The sequence below is a fragment of the Crassostrea angulata genome, chromosome 2 (genome assembly GCF_025612915.1).
Source record: "Crassostrea angulata isolate pt1a10 chromosome 2, ASM2561291v2, whole genome shotgun sequence".
Taxonomy (NCBI): Eukaryota; Metazoa; Mollusca; class Bivalvia; order Ostreida; family Ostreidae; genus Magallana; species Magallana angulata.
In genome coordinates this window covers 49381203-49403264 of record NC_069112.1, presented here as the reverse complement: position 1 = coordinate 49403264, position 22062 = coordinate 49381203, and the positions used below count along the sequence as shown (strand labels likewise).

At 35.4% G+C, this 22062-nt stretch overlaps 1 protein-coding gene across 1 annotated transcript; it reads left to right on the top strand.

Moving 5' to 3' along the window:
• The first annotated feature begins 1698 nt into the window (after positions 1–1698).
• On the top strand, positions 1699–21606 carry LOC128170475 (uncharacterized). The gene is made up of 21 exons (XM_052836244.1): positions 1699–1779; positions 4811–4854; positions 6871–7551; positions 7647–8065; positions 8189–8723; positions 8884–9029; positions 9261–9501; positions 9863–10115; positions 10374–10520; positions 10741–10881; positions 11528–11574; positions 11657–11936; positions 12141–12565; positions 12967–13271; positions 14982–15095; positions 18676–19331; positions 19443–19527; positions 19712–19946; positions 20190–20442; positions 20734–20874; positions 21171–21606. The coding sequence occupies exons 1-21, from the start codon at positions 1709–1711 to the stop codon at positions 21304–21306; spliced, it is 5355 nt and encodes a 1784-aa protein (XP_052692204.1). The 5' UTR covers positions 1699–1708; the 3' UTR covers positions 21307–21606.
• The last annotated feature ends 456 nt before the right edge of the window (positions 21607–22062 follow it).

The window sequence follows — 22062 nt, the reverse complement described above, 5'->3', positions numbered from 1 at the left end:
GGTTGTTAGCGCCAGTGGGTCATTGATGTGGAAAGAATCCGGAGTGCCCGAAGAAAAATCACGTGTCCAAGCGGGCGACCACCAAAGCCTTTCACATACAACCACTGTCGATCACGGCGTTCGAACTGGGATCGCAGCGGTGACAAGCGAGTGCATTGTCCACTCCGCAACTCTGATACTTGGTCTTACAAGTAGAACTTGACAGTACCGACTACCGGTAATTGTGAAATGTGGATCTTAAGAATAAGCCATTATTTATCTCATAATTGTTATTTTAAAAACACATTTTTCTACGATGTTACATACTTATATTTTACCTAAAAACTAAATGACGGAAACAATTTTACTATTTTACTTCTTTTTTTTTAAGTGCAGAGTAGGCTAATTAAGGATGAAATGATAAAAAATCCCCAGACATGATAGTAAGTGATCTACACCAAAAATTCACCAAACAAAATCCGACAAAGCTTGTTTCTCGCTCTGTGTTGTCACCATCCATTTGTCAACGTGGTGTTAGGGACAACCACGGAGAGCCACAATAATACCACAGGACTGGACATCATTGGCTTCATCAGAGAGAACACCGGAGTGCAAAGTTATTTTGAAGCAACTCAAAATTTTGTTGTAATTAAGGAGTTTTTTCCCCTGCAGATCCTATTGGTTGTCTTGTACAGGCTCTACAAGGTTTGCGTTTGGAACTGCATCATTCGTCTTTCTACGTAGACATTTTGTCATTGATAAATTGTTAAATTGTTGTTGATGACACAATTGTGATGCATACGCTAGTAACATGCAATTACTGTTAAGTTTAGATTTTCAAATTTTAGATGTAACAGTTAATTTATAAAACAATAATTCAGTTATATGACACCTCTTACTTAACAATCAATTGTCATTTTGGCAATATTAATTTTTATCTTTATTATTATAATAAAGAAACGTTTCAAGACTTCAAAAATATTTCGTAAACGTTTTCGTCATTTTTAAACAAACTTGCCGTAACAAATTTTAAATATGAGTCACTCTGATTTTTAAGAGAGAACACGTGGGTTTGAACATTTCTTAATTATCATAATTTGAGAACGTGGTGTTGCTTTTCAAAAAGTTATAGAAAAAATAAGAATATTACAGAGTCACTGTTTGCAAAATGTTATTTTTAGTTTACATGTACTTTATTTGTTATTGTGCATTGGAATGTTATTTATAAACATATACACCTTACTTTCATTTGTAACGCCATAAAAGGGAAATTCTTTGGAATGGTATAGGAAGCCAGAGTAAGATAAACAATAACTAAATGTGTATTTCCTGGTTGATTAACATACGAATCACAGAGCAGAGTCGAAGGACCAAGAGAAAACAACCACATGGCTGCAGTTGCTCTCGTAAATCAACAGTCTGTTTAATTTGAATGTTAATGTCATATCAAGTCTGCTGCCTCCATAGGTAACACATCAGGCACAGGTCTTTCTGATACGACGAAAACCAAATTAATAATTAATTATTAATAAATCATGAATGAAAACTAACCAGCTCTTTGGTTAAGTCACGTGACAAAATCGCACCGTGCCATTGGTCAATTTTTTTACAAATCGTGTTTGCAAAACAGATTGACATATGGTATCGATGGACCGCGGTTCATCATGGTAATGAGGGCAGGGATCTAAATATGGGTCCCTGGGGCTGAGGGAGGTAGTTCTGTGTCAGCATGTGGCGGAGTACGATCAGTGTTCTTGTGTTGGTTCTGTCTTTTGCTAAGTACTCACTCTCACAATCCAGGTAAGGGTCCTTATATAGAACCATTGACTTATCTTATTATAGAATATGTTATGTGTTTATGTGATTGAAATTAAATATCTAAAGGTTTTTTTAACTGTTAATTATATTTACAAACTGATGCTGATTTTTTTATTGCCTTTTGTTATTAGATACGTGTACAATAAGTGAGGTAAAATTCAAGAAAAAAAAATTGATAGACCTCTTACTTTTGATAAGATACATGTATTTTTATTTAAATGTTGGTGCATATTGAAAAACTATTTGACAATGATTAAGAACAAACATCGCTTTATATTTTTAACTTGCATAAATCAAATTTAACACTGTTGCACAAACTCGATGCCTCTGAAAATAGTATTGTATATATATATTAACATTGACAGACTTCATTATTGGATTTCAAAAGGATTTTAAAAGACTAATGTTATAACGTGATGCAAGAACAATACTTCAGAGCAATAAGCACTAAAAGGACAGAATTAGCATGCACTTATGATAATAACCAACAAAAGCGACAGTCATTATTTTTTTATTTTTGGCTCATTTTGGAAAATTCTTTTTTGTGATATCGTCTTCATTCCTTGTTAGTAAAAAATACTGAGTTTTATTTAAAACTACACCTTGACAATATTTGAATAACTAAGTTATGATATCCATTGACATTACAGACAGGGTTAATGAAAGACTTTTTCATGAAGAAATAAGAGACTTATCATTATTAATGACTATTAAGAGTCATTAATGATAAACATATGCATTGTATTTATTAACTTTTTTAAATATAAATATTAAGTATATTATTATTCATAAAACAAATGATGGGTTGTTTTTCGGTGATACTTCGTCGTTTAAAACTAATCAAGATGGTATAAAAAGGAACAGAAATTTGTTATTAATATTGTGAGTCAATAAATGTACTATATAAATTGTATATCAGATTCACATAGCATTGAGTCTTCAATACTTTGCAAACCGCATTAAAATTATTAAGAATGGAATAAGAAATACATACAATATAGGGAGGGAAGGTGACCTATTTAAAGTGATTGATGAGTTGTCACTCAAATTATTTATTAATACGTTACTACAATGCCTTGTATACATGCGTAGTTATTCTTAAATGTCATATCTTGTTACTCATAAAGCATTGCCTGATTTATGATATAGTACATTTCGTAGAATAAATTTTCTATCTGAAAAACGAATTGTTGAAATAAGCTTCTAGATTCATTTTATTTCAGTTGGTCACTTTAATATAATCTTTTACCGGAATCAATCCGATATGTGAATCAAATCTTACTTAGATATTAGATGAAATAATATTGAATTCAAAAGGTTGATTGGCAAGGAGTTGACAAACGTTAACGTTTGTCAATTTATTGTAAAAAAAAAAAAAAATCAACAATATAGTGTTTAGTTATAGCTATTGTTTACGGGGTTTTTTTCTCGCCCTGTGTTTTCGCCATTCTCCAATTGCAAACAGTTTCGCCCCATCCTGAATTCACCAAGACACAGGTGTTTTCAATAGAGATTATTACATTGGAATTTACCTAGTCTTGAATTTGTTTGCTGACAACGAAGGCGAATTTTCCCCTGTATAAAGTATTTTTAAATACAACTTTGTCAAAAGAAGTATCTTACTGTACTATTTGACTGTGTAATAACAAACCATATGATGCGTTCATTATCATTAAATGCAACATAGACTCGTAATAAAATACAACCTCAAGGTGTTTTTTATATATAGAAATAGATACCATAGTGCATATCAAATCAAAAAGTAATAATGTTTAAAGAGAAACATTTGATTTATTCACTCTTTTGGTTTTCTAAAACTCCTTCGACTTGATTACATATCTATTCAAGGCATGAAACAACCACATACATATATCCAGTTGGAGAAATATTGGAAACCTTCAAAACTCATTAAAGTCAAGTGTTCACGAGTCAGGGTTAATCACCAAAACCTATAAAGGTTTAATGCTACAACAGAGTGATGATGTCTCCATTTATTTCGACCACGCGCCTGTCAGACCGGCGGGTCTGAGTTTTATTTATCTCCTTAATGTATCTATCAATCATATTATAACTAGGTGTGTATAATTATGTTCTTTGTTGTTGAGCTGGGTTTTTACTATTTATAATTTTTATAGAATTTTAAATCAATGATAATGTATTACCTTTTAATGCTGAATTTAAAAAAAAAAACCTTTCATTCGAAAGGAAATCTTTTATTATATAATACTACTCTGGTACTTGAGATACCCAAAATCAGGCTAATAACAGAAAGTTGATTGAAAGTGGCCAACTCAGGTTATCATGATAGCCTATATTATTTGCACACTCGTTTAAAATTTATAATTTTTATCAAATAGAAACAATATTTGGATTTTTTCAAATGTTTATCATCAATAAGATTGTTCGGTTGTTTGATGAGATAAACGTCACCCTTGTACTTTAATGAAGTTATGATATGTAATAGAATTTGTTCGGCATTAAAGAAAAAATAAGAGGTACCCGCTTTAGAAATGTAAAATAAAGAAATATTAGATTATCAGAAAAATTATTCGTTTTTTTTTTTAAAGAAATCCATAGTATCTATCTTATTTTATGATGCTACATATGTTTATTTTTTAAAACTGTTATGATTCGTTTTAAAAAACCGAATGGAAGAATTATGCATTTTTTCTAAATAAGGAACAAACAATGTTACGTAACTTTTCTCTCTTACAACTTAAAGATAATGCTTTTTTTTTTTTTTTTAGAAAAATATTGATATTTTTCCATAAGTGACCCTCAACAATGATACAATGTATATCCTTTTGTTTAAAATCAGCAAATTTGTGTTTGAGAAGTAACTCAGAAACTTTTGAAACAAATGTCTGCTACATTTGATTTCAAGGGATATAATATATGTATAGAAATATCTCGTTTTTGATATGGATATTTACCTTTGTAGAAATGTAGTTTTCGATGTGGATATTTACCTTTGTAGATATGCTGTTTTTGATATGGATATTTATCTTTGTAGAAATGGCACGTCTTGTGACTGGAACAGTCCACTGTTTTCTGAAGGTAGGTGACGCATAAAGTTTATTTTTCAACCTTAATCCTAGGACCCTAGTTTATTCTAGAGACTACAATAACATAAAAATAACGTCAGGAATTGTCAGTTCAAAGGAGAAATAGAACTAAAACTATTTTAAATTCTGTAACCATTTTTTGGACTGAATTCAAGTACATGTATATGATTTGACATTGCTTTTTGAAGCATGTATGATATAAATTACAAACAGTCGTCAGAAGAATAACACCTTGCATCACGAAATACTTCAAAACAAGGAACTATCGCATACGTTATGCGTATTATTCAATTCAGCTGTGTTTTTTAATGTCTTATGGTGACAATAAATGAATCAAACGTTACAGAGACCCACGCCTTGTTGACCCTTGACCTTAGTGTCACAGCAGCCTTATCGTCTGCCTTTATTTGGTTGAAACGCATGCCTTCAGTGTATTAAAAATTCCTCATAAAACTGTTTGTGGAATCAATTAATCCCTATCTCGGCCAATAGGATACTTGTTAAGAAGTGACTAGCGTGTTGTAGTGACTGACAGGAGTTATAACAAATATACTCAGGGGGTATTTTAAGTCTAGGAAATATTTTATTTGGATCTACTTTCTTTGACGTATAAAAATAGACCAGTTTCTTCGTCAAATCAATGGAGACTTTGCTGAACTGATCTCAGAAGGGAATTTTATGCAGCATTTGTTTTACTGCAATTTATTTTTTCAACCCACCTTTGTCATGTTTTTGACAAGGGGACATTTTTTATGAGTTTCCTTTGTCTTTAACGTTTTCAATTTCAATGGCTGCATAATGATCCTGAGGTAACTATATCTTTTTGTGTACAGCGGACGTCATTGATCAAAAAGAAATGCAAATCAATATATAAACGATAATATATAAAATGAACATGATATTACCCATGTAAAAAAAAAAAAAAATTCCAGATCAACTTTCTTTTCTTGTTCAATTCAAGTTCATATATAGTCTGATAAATATACACAACATGATTAAAATACAAATATACTTAATAAATTGCTCCTCAACGATACGCGATAAATAATTTGTATTGAGTATTACAGAGAAACAACTTCCCTTTCACGTCCATTTTTTTTTTGATTTAATAGAAATATACAGTATATGTACATGTACGGGTGACATGATACAAAAATATATATTAAAAATGTTATTATATTTAAAATAAAATCATTTGGTTCCTCCGCTGTGAATTTTAACATGTTGCATACTTGTAAAAGAAAATGATTTCGAAATAGACGTTCGCAAAATATTACAAGGTAATTACCTTTTTTATAAAAAAAAAAAAACAACAAAAAAAACCAACAACGTATATTACGCAATCATTCATTGCAAATCTGACAAATTCCTGTTGTCAAGATGATAACAATCATAAAAATGACTGGTGACATCAATTAGCTTATAATAATTATGTCTTTAAAGCTTGTTTGGTTGAAGTCAGTTTTATGCATGAACATTCAAAGATCAAAATGAATATTTATCAAGCTTTGCAGGAAACATATTACAACAAATTATATTAAGCAATCATCAATGAAAAAATTCGCAGCAATCAAAAATAATCTAAATTGAGAATATTTTTTCCTAACTTTTCACACATCAAAGAAATTTCTTTATCAATTTTTTTGTGTTCGGTGATATATTATACATATAGTATATCAAAGTTAATGTAACTATACATCAAATGAGTTAATGAGGTTATCCAAATCAAAAGACAAAACAATATATGCTAAGTAGAAAAAGAAACCCCGAGATTAAATTAAAACACAAGATCAGAAAAAATCAGAAAAACTTTTTTATCAATTTTACACTAGACTTAGATGATTTACAACATGCTAAATGAATACATAATTCTCAAAAAAATGAGAAATTGCTTTAATTGAACTACTGTATATAACATTTACACAAACATTTTTGTACTTACCTGCTCATAAATAACTATCCGATACATAATCTTAAACAATTTTTTTGACCCTCCTGGTTTTTATAGACTGTCCAATTAGTCAAGAAGAACTGGATTACATGGCCGAAAACTTAATGATTCAAGTGAACAGTATTGACAATCTCAAAGACGATGGTAATACCCACATAATCCAAATACGTCTCCATAACAATGGGACGCGTGTCATGCGTGGGAAATCGTGGCAACTTTTCTTTCATAGTTTCTTCATGGTGGAGCCAGAACATCTTCCTGCGGAAAAGGCCTATGTTGATGACGATTACAAGGTCAGTTATAAACACGTGACCGGAAGTTTATTCTCCTTGTCTCCGGTAGAGGGATTCAAAGATATTCTACCTAACGACACGCGTACCATTGAACACGAAGCTAAATTCTGGGCAGTGTCAAAGTCAGATTTCCTTCCAAACTGGTATTTAAAAGCGCCAATGTTGGAACCGCGTTTAATAGCATCCACAAACAGTAGTTACTTTGCTGGTGAAATATCGTCTGCCAAGCAGTGGAAGAGATACAAGTACGACCGGTATAACCCCTTTATGTCACAGGATAGGTATGAACGATTCTACACTCCACATAGATTCACCAACGGTCCATCTGTGATTCCAACGCCAAGACTTTTTTTCGAGTCGAGATCATTCGGAGAATTTACTGTTGACGATACTTGGACTATAGGATCAACTAAAGGAACGCGTAAAGCTTCAAAGCTATTATCCAGTAAGTTGTGTTAATACTGTATTAATTACGTCGCTCATTTAACACAAGAATTCATGCTAGAATGATATCCAATGTTTAATGTTAATTCATTACAGGCGAGCTAAACCTTCCATTGAAAGATCTGATAAACGGCCGTTCGATTTCCCTTCGTCTCATTGATAACAACAAGGGACCCGAATGGTACTCGATAGAATCCAACATTAACGCTCCCAGTATAATCATTAACGCTAACTCCCAGGCTGGACTCTTTTACGGTGTGCAGACTCTGGTTAGTCTACTCGATAGGTTCAGAGAGACACGGTCTAAAGCCCTCTTTCCTTTCTACTTGGAGGATGAACCGCGATACGAGTATCGTGGATTACGTCTAGATGTGGTACGTCACTTCCGGACCAAAGAGGAAGTCAAGCGTCTGATTGACTTGATCTCTATGTATAAGCTGAACAAACTGATCTTAATGTTGTCCAATGACGAGGGATGGAGAATAGAGATTCCCTCCTATCCGGAACTGGTGCAGGTAGAGTACTTTTGGATAACCACGCGGATAGAATGATCTTTTAAAGATGAAAAGAGAGCAAATTTTTTAAGCACATTTTCTGAACATTATTCTTAAAGTTTTCCTTTAAATATTCTCCTTTAGGTTGGAGCCAGACGATGTCACGATCTGGACGAGGAAGAGTGCTTGTTGCCGCAAATCGGAAACCCTATCAACACCGCCCAAGAATACTACACGGCAGCCGATTACATCGAAATCCTTCAACACGCCAAAGACAGGAATGTGGAGGTCATACCGGAAATTAACTTCCCGGGACATGCGTACGCATTGAAGAGAGCCATCGAATCCCGCTTTAAAGACACTAACAAAACCCTTTGGTCACCTCCAGATAAAGCCCATTTATCGGTACAGATGTTTGAAGACAACATGCTGAATCCGTGTTCACCCGTGACGTATGAGCTCCTTGAGACGATTCTGACCCGAATTGCCGCGTACCATCAGCGTGCTGGCGTCCCCCTCCAAAGCTTCCACACCGGCGGGGACGACCACTACAGCATGGATCGGTGGGTACTGTCTGAGGACTGTCAGAAGATAAACATGCACAGCTCTCAGGCGATACAGAACATGTTTGACAGCAGAGTATCGAGATTGATAGAAAACACTGGAGCTAATGTTTTAGGTATGTATTTTAAAGTTTTTGATGTTTTAGGTATTGGTAATGTGGACAAAAAGAAACTTACAAGCCGTTTGTTCCAATTTGTCGTCGAGACCATAAAGATTGGGTCTGCAGATATTAACTTAAATTTATGAAATGTCGTAACGGGGAATTTTTCCTTAAGGTTTTGCTGATGGATTTATGAATGCCAATGGAGTTCCACAAGATCCCCGACTCTTTAGAACACCGGAAGTCACTGCTCATTACTGGAACAACCACCATACAGCAGACTTCGCTAATGGCTACAAGCTTGCGAATGCTGGGTACAAGGTACATATGCATAAAGATTTCTATAAAGTATTTTATGATTTTTTTTCTCTCTTTCTATTATTATCTTACTTTTTCTAGCTATATCTTCTTTTTCACATGCTCTCTCTTTCTCTGTCCGTTGAAAATACCAGTACATGTTGGTGATATGCAAAAATTGGGGGAAAAAATTCAAAGAAGTTTACAATGAGTCAGACGTGTTGGTTAAACCTCTCAGTGGTTCACCTGTTTTAGGTAGTACTTGGTCCCGTGTCTCACCTGTACTTTGACCACCCGTACGAGCCCAACCCCGAGGAGAACGGGTTGTACTGGGCCACTCGCTTCACAGACACCAGGAAGGTCTTCTCATTCGAACCGGAGAACATCTACCGCGCCATCCAAGTGAAGAAGACCGGTGACCCGATCAGCCAGTTAGAATTCTGTGGAAGAAACAGGGAGAGGTGTCCCCGGCTGTTGAGACCCGAAAACATCAAAGGTAGGAAGAACAATTTCTATGAAGAAAAAATGAAGTTCAAGCATTCGTTAATAAAAAAAAAAAAAGGTGGGTGAAAGGCATGGTGGCAATTGAAAAAGATGGTCGAAGATAAAGTTTTTGAAGGATAGCATGATAGAGTTAACGCGATGCTAAAGCACTTTGTGAAATAAGATAGATTTAGCTTGACTATGCTTTCTTTTTCATAATATGACATCAATTAAAAGACATTCCTATCATACCTCGTACATTGATGATACATCATGTAAAATACTTTAGCAATGTTAGTTTAAAAAAAAAAGGAAAAAATTGATGTCAGATACCTGTGTCCTGGTAAATTAGAGTTTTTCATTGGAACCTCTAGGTGTAGAAGGAAGCTTGTACGGAGAACTGATCAGATCCAGGGACATGATGGACTACATGTTGTTTCCCAGAATCCTCGGTCTAGCGGAAAGGGCGTGGCACAAGGGAGCGTGGGAGGACATCGAGGATGATGATAAGCGGAAGGAGGCGATGAACGACGACTGGCAGCGATTTGCGCGAATCGTAGGCTCCAAGGAGCTCCGGCGGCTAGATGACCTCGGGGTCAAATACCGAATTTCCCCGGCAGGAGCCAAGTAAGCGAGATATTAGTAATATAATTGTTTGACAACGGTTGAGAAATTTGGAATGATAAACTGAAATACCAAATATATCAAATATATTTGTATTTTTGAACGATTTTTTAATGATACTTACAAAACTATCAGATCACGAAATAGTTTTAAACTGTAGTAGAATTGTAGATGGAGTCATTCGCATGTTTATTTCAATCTACTGATACAAAGCGAAAAAATGAATTATGTTAGAATGTGCAATTATGATTTACATTTAAGGTCTGACGGAATAAAAAGGATGTACACAAACACAGAGTTTCCGGATCAGGTGGTGGAGTACAGTACGAATTCCGGAGAAAAATGGAAAACAGTTCCGAAAGACTGGTTAATGAAATCTTATAACAGCAGAATCCTTGTCAGAGCTGTGTAAGTAATTAAGAGGGCAGGAAAAGATTATCCTGCCAAATTCCGCCTAATTAGAAACTCTGGTTTATACATGTATAATGAGATAGCCGTTTAGCGCTTTAAGTTGAATATACATGAATTGCAAAATAAGTTGGATTGGCTGGATTTCCGTTATATTATCGTCAATGATTCAGAGAAGAGAGACTATACTGTATGCATTTAATTTTTGTTTTAACTTCAGGCCAAAGGTTGGAAGAATCAAAGCCAACACCGATCACATGACCGAGAGGATGGAATACAGCGTGAACCAGGGGAAAACATGGCGCCTGGTGCCGGATACATGGCCGATCGCCAGCTATAACCCCATCCTCCTAAGGACAAGGTTGGAGCCCCTATACGCTTTCTCAATTATACAGCCTTTTTTGTTTGTCATTCAATAACATTACTTTCCTGAGACGAATTATCGCACAAAGTATCCATTTACGTCATCGCATTGTTAAGCGTGTTTATCATTGTGACGTATTATTGCACTGGCCAAAAATGGTAAATGGCGAAAACGATATTATGCTAGTATTATTTCCGATTTATGACGGTTTGAAGTCTTAAAGAAAATAATTTTTCAGTTTGTATCCCATATTAGAGATATTGTGTTATTCAGGCTTAATGTTATTCCTTTATGCACATAATAGTTTTTTTTTTCGTAATTTCGTTCTTTAATATATATATTTTGTTCTTTGGGATTTTTTTTTTGGTGCTTGTAAGTCTGGCCTCCTATTTTTGAAAACGATGCTTCGTGCCTGTTAAAAGATACCTTAAGAAATACTTTAAATTTTTAGTTTCAACGGAGTATGTATTAAGTTTACTAGTATTCCTAATGTTAGGTCATCTGAGTCACTCGTGTGACTTATTGCAATTGGTCTTCGCCTGTCGTCGTGCGGCATGCGTCACCCGTTAACATTTTACAATTTTACAGATATATGATTTTAAATAAAATTTTATATATATTTTATTAATTTGCAATTTTACAGATCAGCAGATGGGAAGAGACTTAGTAGGGAAACAGAATTCGATCCTCGTAAGTAGTGTCGTATTACACGTTTCTTGATTCCTAGAACGTTCTAAAATTTGATATCATGTTATTGTTCAAATACTTTTAGGCGGTGTAAATCCAATTCCAAACCAAGCAGACGTCGAAAATATCGCTAAAAGCCTGCGCGTGACCTATGAACTCGAGGATAACCTCGTAGATGAGGAAAATAGCTTCCTCTTCCGGATAACTTTCCACAACACCGGAAATGAGACATTGACTTATGGGAATTACAGTATTTACATGTACAACATCCGTCTGCTACAGCCTATACAGAGCCCCTACCCAAACGGATACAAACTCCATGACTGCAGTCTGTGGCTCCACCACGTGAGCGGAAGTTTATACAGGCAAGATCAACTTTTCTGAAAGTGTTCATTCTTGATTCATGGTATCTTTAAGTCAGAGTCTTATACATTTTAAACACGATTTTATCATCTAACCAATTTCAAAAGTATGCTTAAAAGTTAAAGTTATGAAAATGATGCAAAACAAAAAAGGGACATACACATGTACATGTATATTGATTCAAACGTTCGATCAAATAATTTTAGGTTAGACCCTGAACAGCCGGATTTCAAGATTCCACCGGGTCAGTCACTGTCTTGTCTCATCACTGGCAAAAGTTGGCAAGTGTCCAGAACTGACTCCATGCCGAACTGGTTTGTGGCGGCAGAAGGAATGGATCCGGTCGTCATTGACAACACCGTGTCCGAGGACCTTAGTTACGTCAGCAAGTTTGACACGTCAAACAAGTGGAAGAGATACCCGGATGACCAGTACAATCCCTATTCGCCCCCTACACGGTTTGGCATATTCAAAGATATCGCCGACAGAGGGCGCGCTGTTAAGCCTGTTATCCCGTCACCGAAGAATTTGAAGATGAACCCGTACAGACAGGTCAGGGTCGGAGGACCAAACAACAGATGGTTTATCTTGAGGAACGGAGGATTCCCAGTAGCAAGTAAAGACTTAACAGGTTTGTTTTATAATTAATCTCGGTTTCATAACATTACCCCCAAACTTCTACTTCACAAGAACACAAAAAGAACTCTCATATCCCTAATTTTTATACATTTGAGAACAACTGTAACCATTTTGTCCAAATAGTATTCTTTCTAAGATTTGCACTAAATTGTAGTGTATATTTCTTTTATGCATGTCGTGGGATTTCCAAGTTTATTTTGAATTTTAAATAAAAAATACTTTGTCGATTTCGTAAAATGCATCCTTAATGCGCAATGAATATGAAATTTGCATTGTTTCCAATTTGTCAATTCTGAATATTTAAAATAATTTCTCTCAAAAGTGTAGAAATCATATTTAGTAAACTTACAAGACGAAAGAACTATGGAAAAACATTGTCATGTCTTTGTACAGATCATTTCAACCTTCAAACAATCGGCAATTGGCGTGGAGGCAGAAATATAGTACTGCTGGAGAAAACAGAGGAAATTCGCAATAATGAAGGCTATTCAATAGAGGTGGATCCAAGTTCCAATAAGATAATACTCAGGGCCCGTGATGACCCGGGGATGTTTTACGCTGTCCAAACTCTGAAGGCTTTGGCGGATAGAGACGGCAATGCATTTATTTTACCGGAAGTGACAATATTTGATGAACCACGGTTCCCATATCGAGGCATGCACTTGGACGTCGCCCGGAACTTTCATTCCAAAGAGGAAGTAAGAAAGAGATAGACACTGCTTTCTTTTTTTTTCTTTTTCTTTTTTTCTTTTTTTTTTTTTTTGCAGGAAAAGGGAGTTAAACTAAATGTTTGTTTGATTTTGTTTTTAGTTGTTTGTTTTGCTTTTGTGTATCTCAATTTTTTATATTAACCGTTGGGGCTCGGTCGTCGTTGCTTTTTTTAGATTAATTAATCTCCTTCAATAGGAAATACCTGTATAATAGGAATAGTTATAGAAAACTATTCAAATTTGAATGTTTTAAAGTTTGAAATTTTCTTCATTAAAGCTGCTTGGTCCGATTTTATATCAAATTTAATGCACGCTTTTAAACGATGGCTATGCTTAGTATATGTATAATAATAGACATTGCAGTAGTTTTCCCAGTCAATTAAGCCAAATTTCAATGAAGAAAAATACGTACAAAATCTGCTAACGAAACAAACGACATTAAAAGGTACCGCGTTATTTCGCCTCATGTTAAATTTCACCCCTGACGACGAGACGGGTATGGTTGTATTACGAACTGACATCGCTTTAAATAAAGGTCGAAATGATCAGACAAATTACAAATAAACATGTGTACGTTTGTTTGCCAATATTTCTAAAGTCTGCTTTCTTTACAATCGACGCATAGCATGCGGGTTGAATAACCCCAATCATTCAGGGGACGAAACCATGCGGTTTCCTTCTCTAAACATTCCCGTGATGCATTTTGGTTTGTTTTTTCGTTTGCCCAAAGAGAAATTATTTTTATTTACTTTGAATATTTCTAACTTTGAAAGGAGATTGATTCTGCTGGTGTAAATAGGAGAAAGTCCATAACTTTTTAAGATAAATGATTTGTATGAACAAAATTTTGATACTGTAATTACGAAAAAATCGGACCAAGCAGCTTTAAGTAATAATACCGTCCGAAAATACCATTTTCAAAAAATTTCCCCCCGGGATAATTTGTTGACAACCAAGCCTCCATTATCTCTGAATTGGAAAGATTTACTCTTCTCTCAAGTAGATTTATTACCCAACAAGAGTTGTCATTCGTTATGCACGAAATCATTTCCAAAGATCAATACAACCAAGCTAACAGTGCCACGCACAAATATATAGCTTTTCCATTCAGCATTGTCATCATTCTATCAATCGGAACTTCGCTCGGTCTTTTCCGTAAAGTCAATAGGAACTTCGCTCGGCCTTTTCCGAACATCGCTCGGCCTTTTCCGTCGAGCCGTTTTATCACAACTTGAGGGAAAAGGCTCGAACGATGTTCCAATTGTGTCGCCAATAGGAAGAACTTGATGAAGAATTTCTTTCACGTTAATTTTTTATAGAACAGATGATTTAAACGTTTTAAAATGAACAAAGATTTTTTACGGTTTTTTTTTTAATCCTGCTGACCTAAGAATGTATATCAATGTTATGACCGATAATTTAATTTGTCATAATATATAATCATATGGACCGATTGTATCAAAATGTAATTCTTGAATCGCGTCGGCAACAATTTGTTTTAGAAAATATATTTGCAATTTTATTAATTTGTATCGATGTATTTTATTTTTTTCCTTGCCCCCAGCTACCATCACCCCTCCCGCCTCCCCAAATGCTCGGATTGGAGGAAGGGGGGTGAGAAAAGTGATTGCGAAATGCAGAAACCATTTATTTTTCAAAGGCACAGATCAGTAAGTGTATAATTTTTTTTTATTCTAGGTGATGAAGCTGTTAGATCTGATGTCGAAGTACAAACTGAACAAGCTCCATCTACATCTGACAGATGACGAGGGCTGGAGGATCGAAGTCCCGCAATTACCTGAACTCACTCAGGTAAATAAAAGGAGAGAGAGAGAGAGAGAGAGAGAGAGAGAGAGAGAGAGAGAGAGAGAGAGAGAGAGAGAGAGAGAGAGAGAGGGTGTTAACGCTAATATAATTAAAGTATATTCACAGACACTAAATATTTGAAAATATACATGATTTTTTCATTAAAAGTACATATAGGTAGAAAGTTGATTTTTTCGCTCGTGTTTAGGAGTAGTGGAATTCGCTTAATTTTTTTCTTACGAAGAGAGAAAATAAAGAAGTGGTGTTTAAAACTTTCATACAAGAATCGCTGTGCACAAAATATAAGTATTATTTTGGGGTTTCCAAGTAGCGTAGTGGACAATGCAGTCGCTTCTCATCGCTGCAAGCCGAGTTCGATCAGTGCATGCAGTCGCTTCTCATCGCTGCAAGCCGAGTTCGATCAGTGCATGATTGTATGTGCCAGGGTGTGGTGGTCGCCCCCTTGGACACGTGGGTTTTCTCGGGGCACATCAATGACTCCATCGCGCTAACATCCGTGCCAACGAGAGATATAAATATACGCTGTAGAACTTGTTTGTCAATCGTTGTGAAATAAATAAAGGTCAGTTTATAGGTATTATCAAACTTTTGTCAGTGTGAAAAGATACAAAGATAAATAAACAAAAATCGGAAAGAAAAGTATCAATAATTCAATATGATTAGACATCATTAGTCAAAGGTGCGTGCTATTTGACTGCATGTATTTTGAAAGATAAGTTTTAAAGCTTCTCGTCGATCCTTTCGACATCAGTAATTTTTTATAGCAAATTTTCATTTTTTGGGGTTTCAGAAAACGTAATGTGTCCGACAGTACTTATATAAAAATATATTCTACCACTAGCCCTTTGCTTAATTTCACACACTGGTGATGAATTGTCCTTACATTATGTATTTTTGTTTTTGTGGAAAAGCGGTCAAACTTCTGTCAAACTACATTAATTTCTAAATAATGATATAATAGTTTTTGAAAACTGTTTCATTCAAACGAGGATGATATTACAGCATTTCAGAATCGCAATTGAATTAAATCAAAATAATGGTATATGATCCATATTGACCTAGATTTTTGTTTTGATAAATAGATGTTAATTAAGCAAACAAATTGTTATTTTTCAATCGTCATCTATTCCAATTAACGTTATCCGGAAAAATCCGATCGTTATTTTTTTTCCGCCGCAGACACTTGCTTATCTCTGTACATTTATCATTTATCGCCTTATTCGTTCAAATCGATGTTACATGCAAGCGCATATAAAGATTATTATAATGGAACTTTTCGTAAAATAATTGTCAAGCTCCCAAATGTCGTGACTTGTAGTTCGGAATCTGTGCGCTTTCATGTCTTCATTTGATTCTTCCGTTAATTGTGTTTGTCGGTTTTTAATTGGCCCCGGAATTAGGCGAGGATGGTCGAAATTAGCAGATGGCAAACAAGTGCCCTCGCGATTTCGTCTTCCCTGTTTGTGACAGGTTTCTTCGTTGTACTGTTGTTGACAAAACGGACAGCCCGCTGACTGACACGCAATGACAGGCCACGCGCATTTGATTAATTTCGTTACTGTAGCACTCAGCCAATCAGCACCGTCGCCTGCTGTGTGTTATTGACCACCGGTGTCTACAATTTAAATGAAATGATTTTTTTCGTCACCAGTAAAATTGCCTTTACTTGCTATTTCGTGATTTAGAATTACCCTTTTTTCTAATCTATTTTTCATTATTAATTTTTTATGTATTTTTGCATAACAAGGCCCACGAAATGAGTTTACACGTGTACACACGTGGACGGCTTATTTAAAATTAAAATCCGTATTCTCGATGTAAGTGTGAGAATGTTACGTTAAACCTTTGTACCTATCAGAAACACCTCAGCCAAAAATTTGAAATAAAAAAAAACAAAAAAACAAGGATTAGAGTCACGTGCAAAATGATTGTTAAAAAGGTGATATATGTTTTTGTGTCAACCTTTTTTTTAAATAATATATTTTTTTTATTAATTATGTATATGTCGGGTTTTTTTTAATAATAAGGCCCACGAAATGAGTTTACACGTGTACACACGTGGGCGGCTTAGTTAAAGTTAAACCCCATATTCTCGATGTAAGTGTGATAATGTTACGTTAAACCTGTGTACCTATTAGAAACCAGAGACATGAATGACAGAAATTGGCAACTCCGCCATTAGCGTGTTTTGTTGTTAAAAAATGTTGCTGGACCAACCTTACTTTGAGAATTACATATTAGAAAATGGATATAATTATCTTAAACCAAAAGTATAATGTTTTTATGAAAAATGTGCATAGGTTTTAGACATTTTTTAAACAAAAAAATGAAAAATAATATTAATATATATATAAAAAATATATTGGCCAGCTATTATAAAACATCGGTGAAATCTCTGACGACAGGTAGCCAATTGCCTCCTAAAACTCCTCTTTTAATATTGAGACATAAACTCATAAAAATATAATATTTTGAATTTTTTTTGTAATAGAGTTTAGCTGTTTATATTTTTGATATACTTGTTATTTTTTATTACATGTAGAAAGATATACTGATTTAAACTGGGAATACTTGACAATAGGGACTGCGAGGTTTCGATCAGATGCCAATTCTGTTATTTATGTCACTGCAGAAACACAAAAGCAGCAAAAAAAAAAAAAAAAAAAAAAAAAATAGAATTAAAAAAAAAAGACAGGATTAGAGTCACGTGCAAAACGATCATTACAAGGTGATATATAAGTTTTTTTGTCAATCCCTTTAATTACCAGAACACCGACACACCATTTCGCACTTTCGAAGATACACACCTTGTAAAAAAAACATTTCTGTTGACATTTTTGTCATTGTGACGTTAGTCCATTCGTGACAAATAATTACAAGAAAACGTGAAATTTCAATTTGTTCGGTTTTTTTTTACCCGACAAGGTTTTTGTCCGATTAATATATAGATACTATAGTACCGTAATACGTAAAAGGAATGCCTTTACGTACTAGTATCTATAGGCCTACATTAATTCATAGGAAACTTGACAGAAGAACTAAAATGTACACAATCTAGTTCTCTCTTTAATTCTTTCAATTTCAATGAGAAAAAATGATGTATTACATGTCTCTTCCGTTATAATTCTCAATTAACTTTGCTTTATTATATTTATCAGCAGAAACCTAGGTTAACTGCACACTAACTGTTCTGGGGCAAACTTTTCTTGTTTTGACAAATAATCAAAGTCTTATTCCTACTTGCTCCTTCATGCTTTCATGAGGGAAATCTATCCAATCGCATTTATGCATATGCATGCGTCTGTTAGACAATAAATAACTTGACCATTTAATTATACCTCCATCAATTGAAGAGTTTCACTTACCGATAATATAGCGTTTTGTGTTTTGATTTATTTGAATATCATATCAATACTTCTGTGAAATAAATAATCATGAAAGTTCATGTATATGTTACTTTTAATGCAATGATTAGGGATATGTATCTCACAAGAAGTATGCAAAGTATTTATATACCAAAACGCAGATAAACGCACACTAAGATGGCGTTGTTGTTTCTTTGTAGATTGGCTCTCAGAGATGCTTCGATATACATGAAGAGGAATGCATTCTTCCTCAGATTGGATCCGCCCCTTTGCGTCCTAATACAGGAACCGGATATTACACAGCGGAGGATTATCGTGATATTCTACGCTACGCGGCTGATCGCCATATTCAAGTCATTCCGGAAATAAACACCCCAGGTCATTCCCGAGCCGCCATCGTTGCCATGGAAAACCGGTACAGACGATTCATGAAAAGCGAAAACGAGGCCGAGGCCAAGCGCTTCCTGTTGAGTGATATGGACGATACGTCATATTACTTGTCGCGTCAGACGTACAAGAATAACGTCATGTCGCCTTGTTTACACACGACGTTCGATTTTCTGGAGGTGGTGGCACAGACACTGTACGTCATGCATCAAGATATCCAACCTCTCAAGTTGATTCATTTTGGCGGGCCGGGAGGTGACGAGTTCTCGTCCAGTGTCTGGAACAACTCGAAAATCTGCCAGGAACTGATGGACGCTCTCGGAGTCAATATTGAGGACGATCTCAAGTCTCACTTTGTTGACAGCGTGGCACAAAAACTTCCGCCGGAAGTCAGCCTTGGCGTCTGGGAGGATGCGCTGATGGACGAAAAAAGACCTTTATACAGATACGGAAAAAATCTCGGAAGCCGGTAAGTTTGTACTCTTTGATATTTTAATTAATTCCTATTTTTGGGTAACAAATCTCAGTATAGATTTTACATTGATGTTTTCATATGCCATTGGAATACACTTTTTCATAGGGACGTTGTTGCGTATGCCTGGAACAACATTTGGGAGCACGGGAACGGTGACAACGCCCACATTTTGGCCAACAACGACTACAAGGTACAACGTCGTACATAAAACTTTTTACAGTTGTAGGTGAAACCAGGTTCTAATTGATTAGTGACAATTGTTTTTTCAAGACCTGTGAATCAAGTTTGAGACGAATAAACGTCCAAATTAAGGATAATGAGACATTTTTGTATGTAACATTTGAGTTCTAGCTTTAATATTCTTTCTCCAACAGGTCGTAATTTCACACGCCACCGATCTGTTCTTTGACCACCCCAACGAACCGGATCCGGAAGAACGCGGCTACTACTGGGCCTCTAGATTTACCAACACCCGGAAGGTGTTCGGATTCACCCCCGAGCACCTGCTGAAAAACGCCCAGGTGTCCCGGAAAGGAATACCGCTGACCAGGTCCGACGTGTGTCCCGAGTTTGGATGTGTGGAGCTCACGGAGCCTTCTAATATTATCGGTAAGATTGATATTGATTGATTGATATTTGATTGATTGATTTGTTGTAATTTCATTGTCGTAGTAACAGTATCAAAATTCCGTCTACTAGCTCCTGTAGAATTTTTAATCGCCAAAAACTGAATGCAGATATACATGTACACTTTTGCTTTGGCCCTTATGAATAATTTAGAGTCGTTTGGAGTAATTGTCTAGGGAAAATAATTGAAAAATGTTATCAAAAATGTTGATTTTTTGGGTTCAGGTATGCAGGGTCAGCTATGGACAGAGACAATGCGTCATCCTGACCAGTTAGAGTACATGGCAGCCCCAAGGATACTGGCTCTAGCGGAAAGGGCGTGGCATAAAGCTGACTGGGAGGACATTGAAGACAAAATCTCGCGAGATCGTGAACGAGACCGAGACTGGGAGGAGTTTGGCAACACTTTGGCGTACCAAGAGCTCCAGAAACTGGACAACATGGACTTCAAATACCGCATCCCACCGCCAGGCGCTGAGTAAGTCATTATATTGATATTTTTTCATATTTAAGACTCATTTTTTCCAATGTAAGAAATATAATTATTTTCAATATAATTTACATGTAACAACTATAAATGAATTTTATGATGTCTGGCCATTCCGTCTGGCGTCACCAACATTTTATTTATTACTTAACTAACTTGTTTTCTACTTAAATCCTTCAAAGATAAATTTGTACAAGCTGCCACCCCCCCCCCCCCAAAAAAAAAAAACCCCCACAAAAAACATATGCTGAGTGAATTTATCATTCTACATGACTTTTACAGGATCAAGAACAGTGTGATACACACCAACAGTGAGATCCCCGGCCTACCCATACAGATCAGCCTCGACAACAAAAAAACATGGCGGCGCCTCAATGGCACAATGCCAGTCCCGGACAACAAGCTGATACATCTACGGACAACGTAAGTTCTCTTTGATAATACGCCGATTATTTCACAATTAAAACATTCTTCTGCATCTGAACTGCTAATGTTTAAGATTTCCACGAGTTTTTATGTTCAGTTTCTTTGAATATCCAAGTTATTATATATATATATGCACATATTATTACAATAAACTGTTTATGGAAAATTCTTCCGACAACCAACATTTCGTAATAACCTATTATTTCTATTTTACATATAATCAATTCAAACTTGTTTTAAGCAAAACTTTTTAACGAACCATCTGACAAAGTTTCTTTTTATGTTGATTTTAGCTCCCCAGACGGCAGACGACATTCTCGGGTGGTCACTGTTACGCCCGCCATTTCCCGGACGGAAGAAAACTCTGTTTTTAAAATGCCTTTCCTGGAACGCTTTTTAAAATATTTAGGGCTTTCTCTCATCCAATGAGTGCAGCATTAATCACGTGACGCCACGCCTCTTTACAGTCCCAGAAACTCTGACATTCATAAAAATTCATTTTTATGTCATGAATATTCATTAAATCATTTGCATATTCATCATATAACTACACGAATATGAACTAGTTGGTGTAATTATAAATCCATGAATGAAATGCATAAGTCCATCATGCTTATTATCTCTCATTATGTTGTATTTATTTATATACATGCAATATGATTTGTTATTTTATACAGTATATATTTTTTGTAAATAAAAGCGTATATTTGATAAATTCCTCCTTTTTATTTGCAAACTGTGCACTTATGAGAATGAAATATTCATTGCAATTCGTGTCCAGACACTACACAGCGAGATACATCGGCAAAAAGTGTCAGACCTTTGTAAGAGCAATAAGACAATTTTTTAAGGTACTAGTATATGTGGGATTAATGGTAGAATGCGAATACATGTGCATGTAATTTGCTTGCCAGGGATCCCATTTTATGCATCAGTTCTTCAATTTACACATAGATACATTCGTTAGCGAAGAGTTTAATTGTAAGTAAAAGTATCCTGACTGTCTAATCTTTTCAACACTGCAAATAGCACTGTGCCAGATAGTGATGCCAGTTCTAACTTCTAAGACAGCGCTACAGTAGCATTTTTTAAACCAGTTTAGAACATCTCTTAAAAAATGTTTGTTTTGGAATTGCCGCCTAGGGGTTTCTAGAGCCAGTAGGGAGGAAGGGAATATCTTTTTTC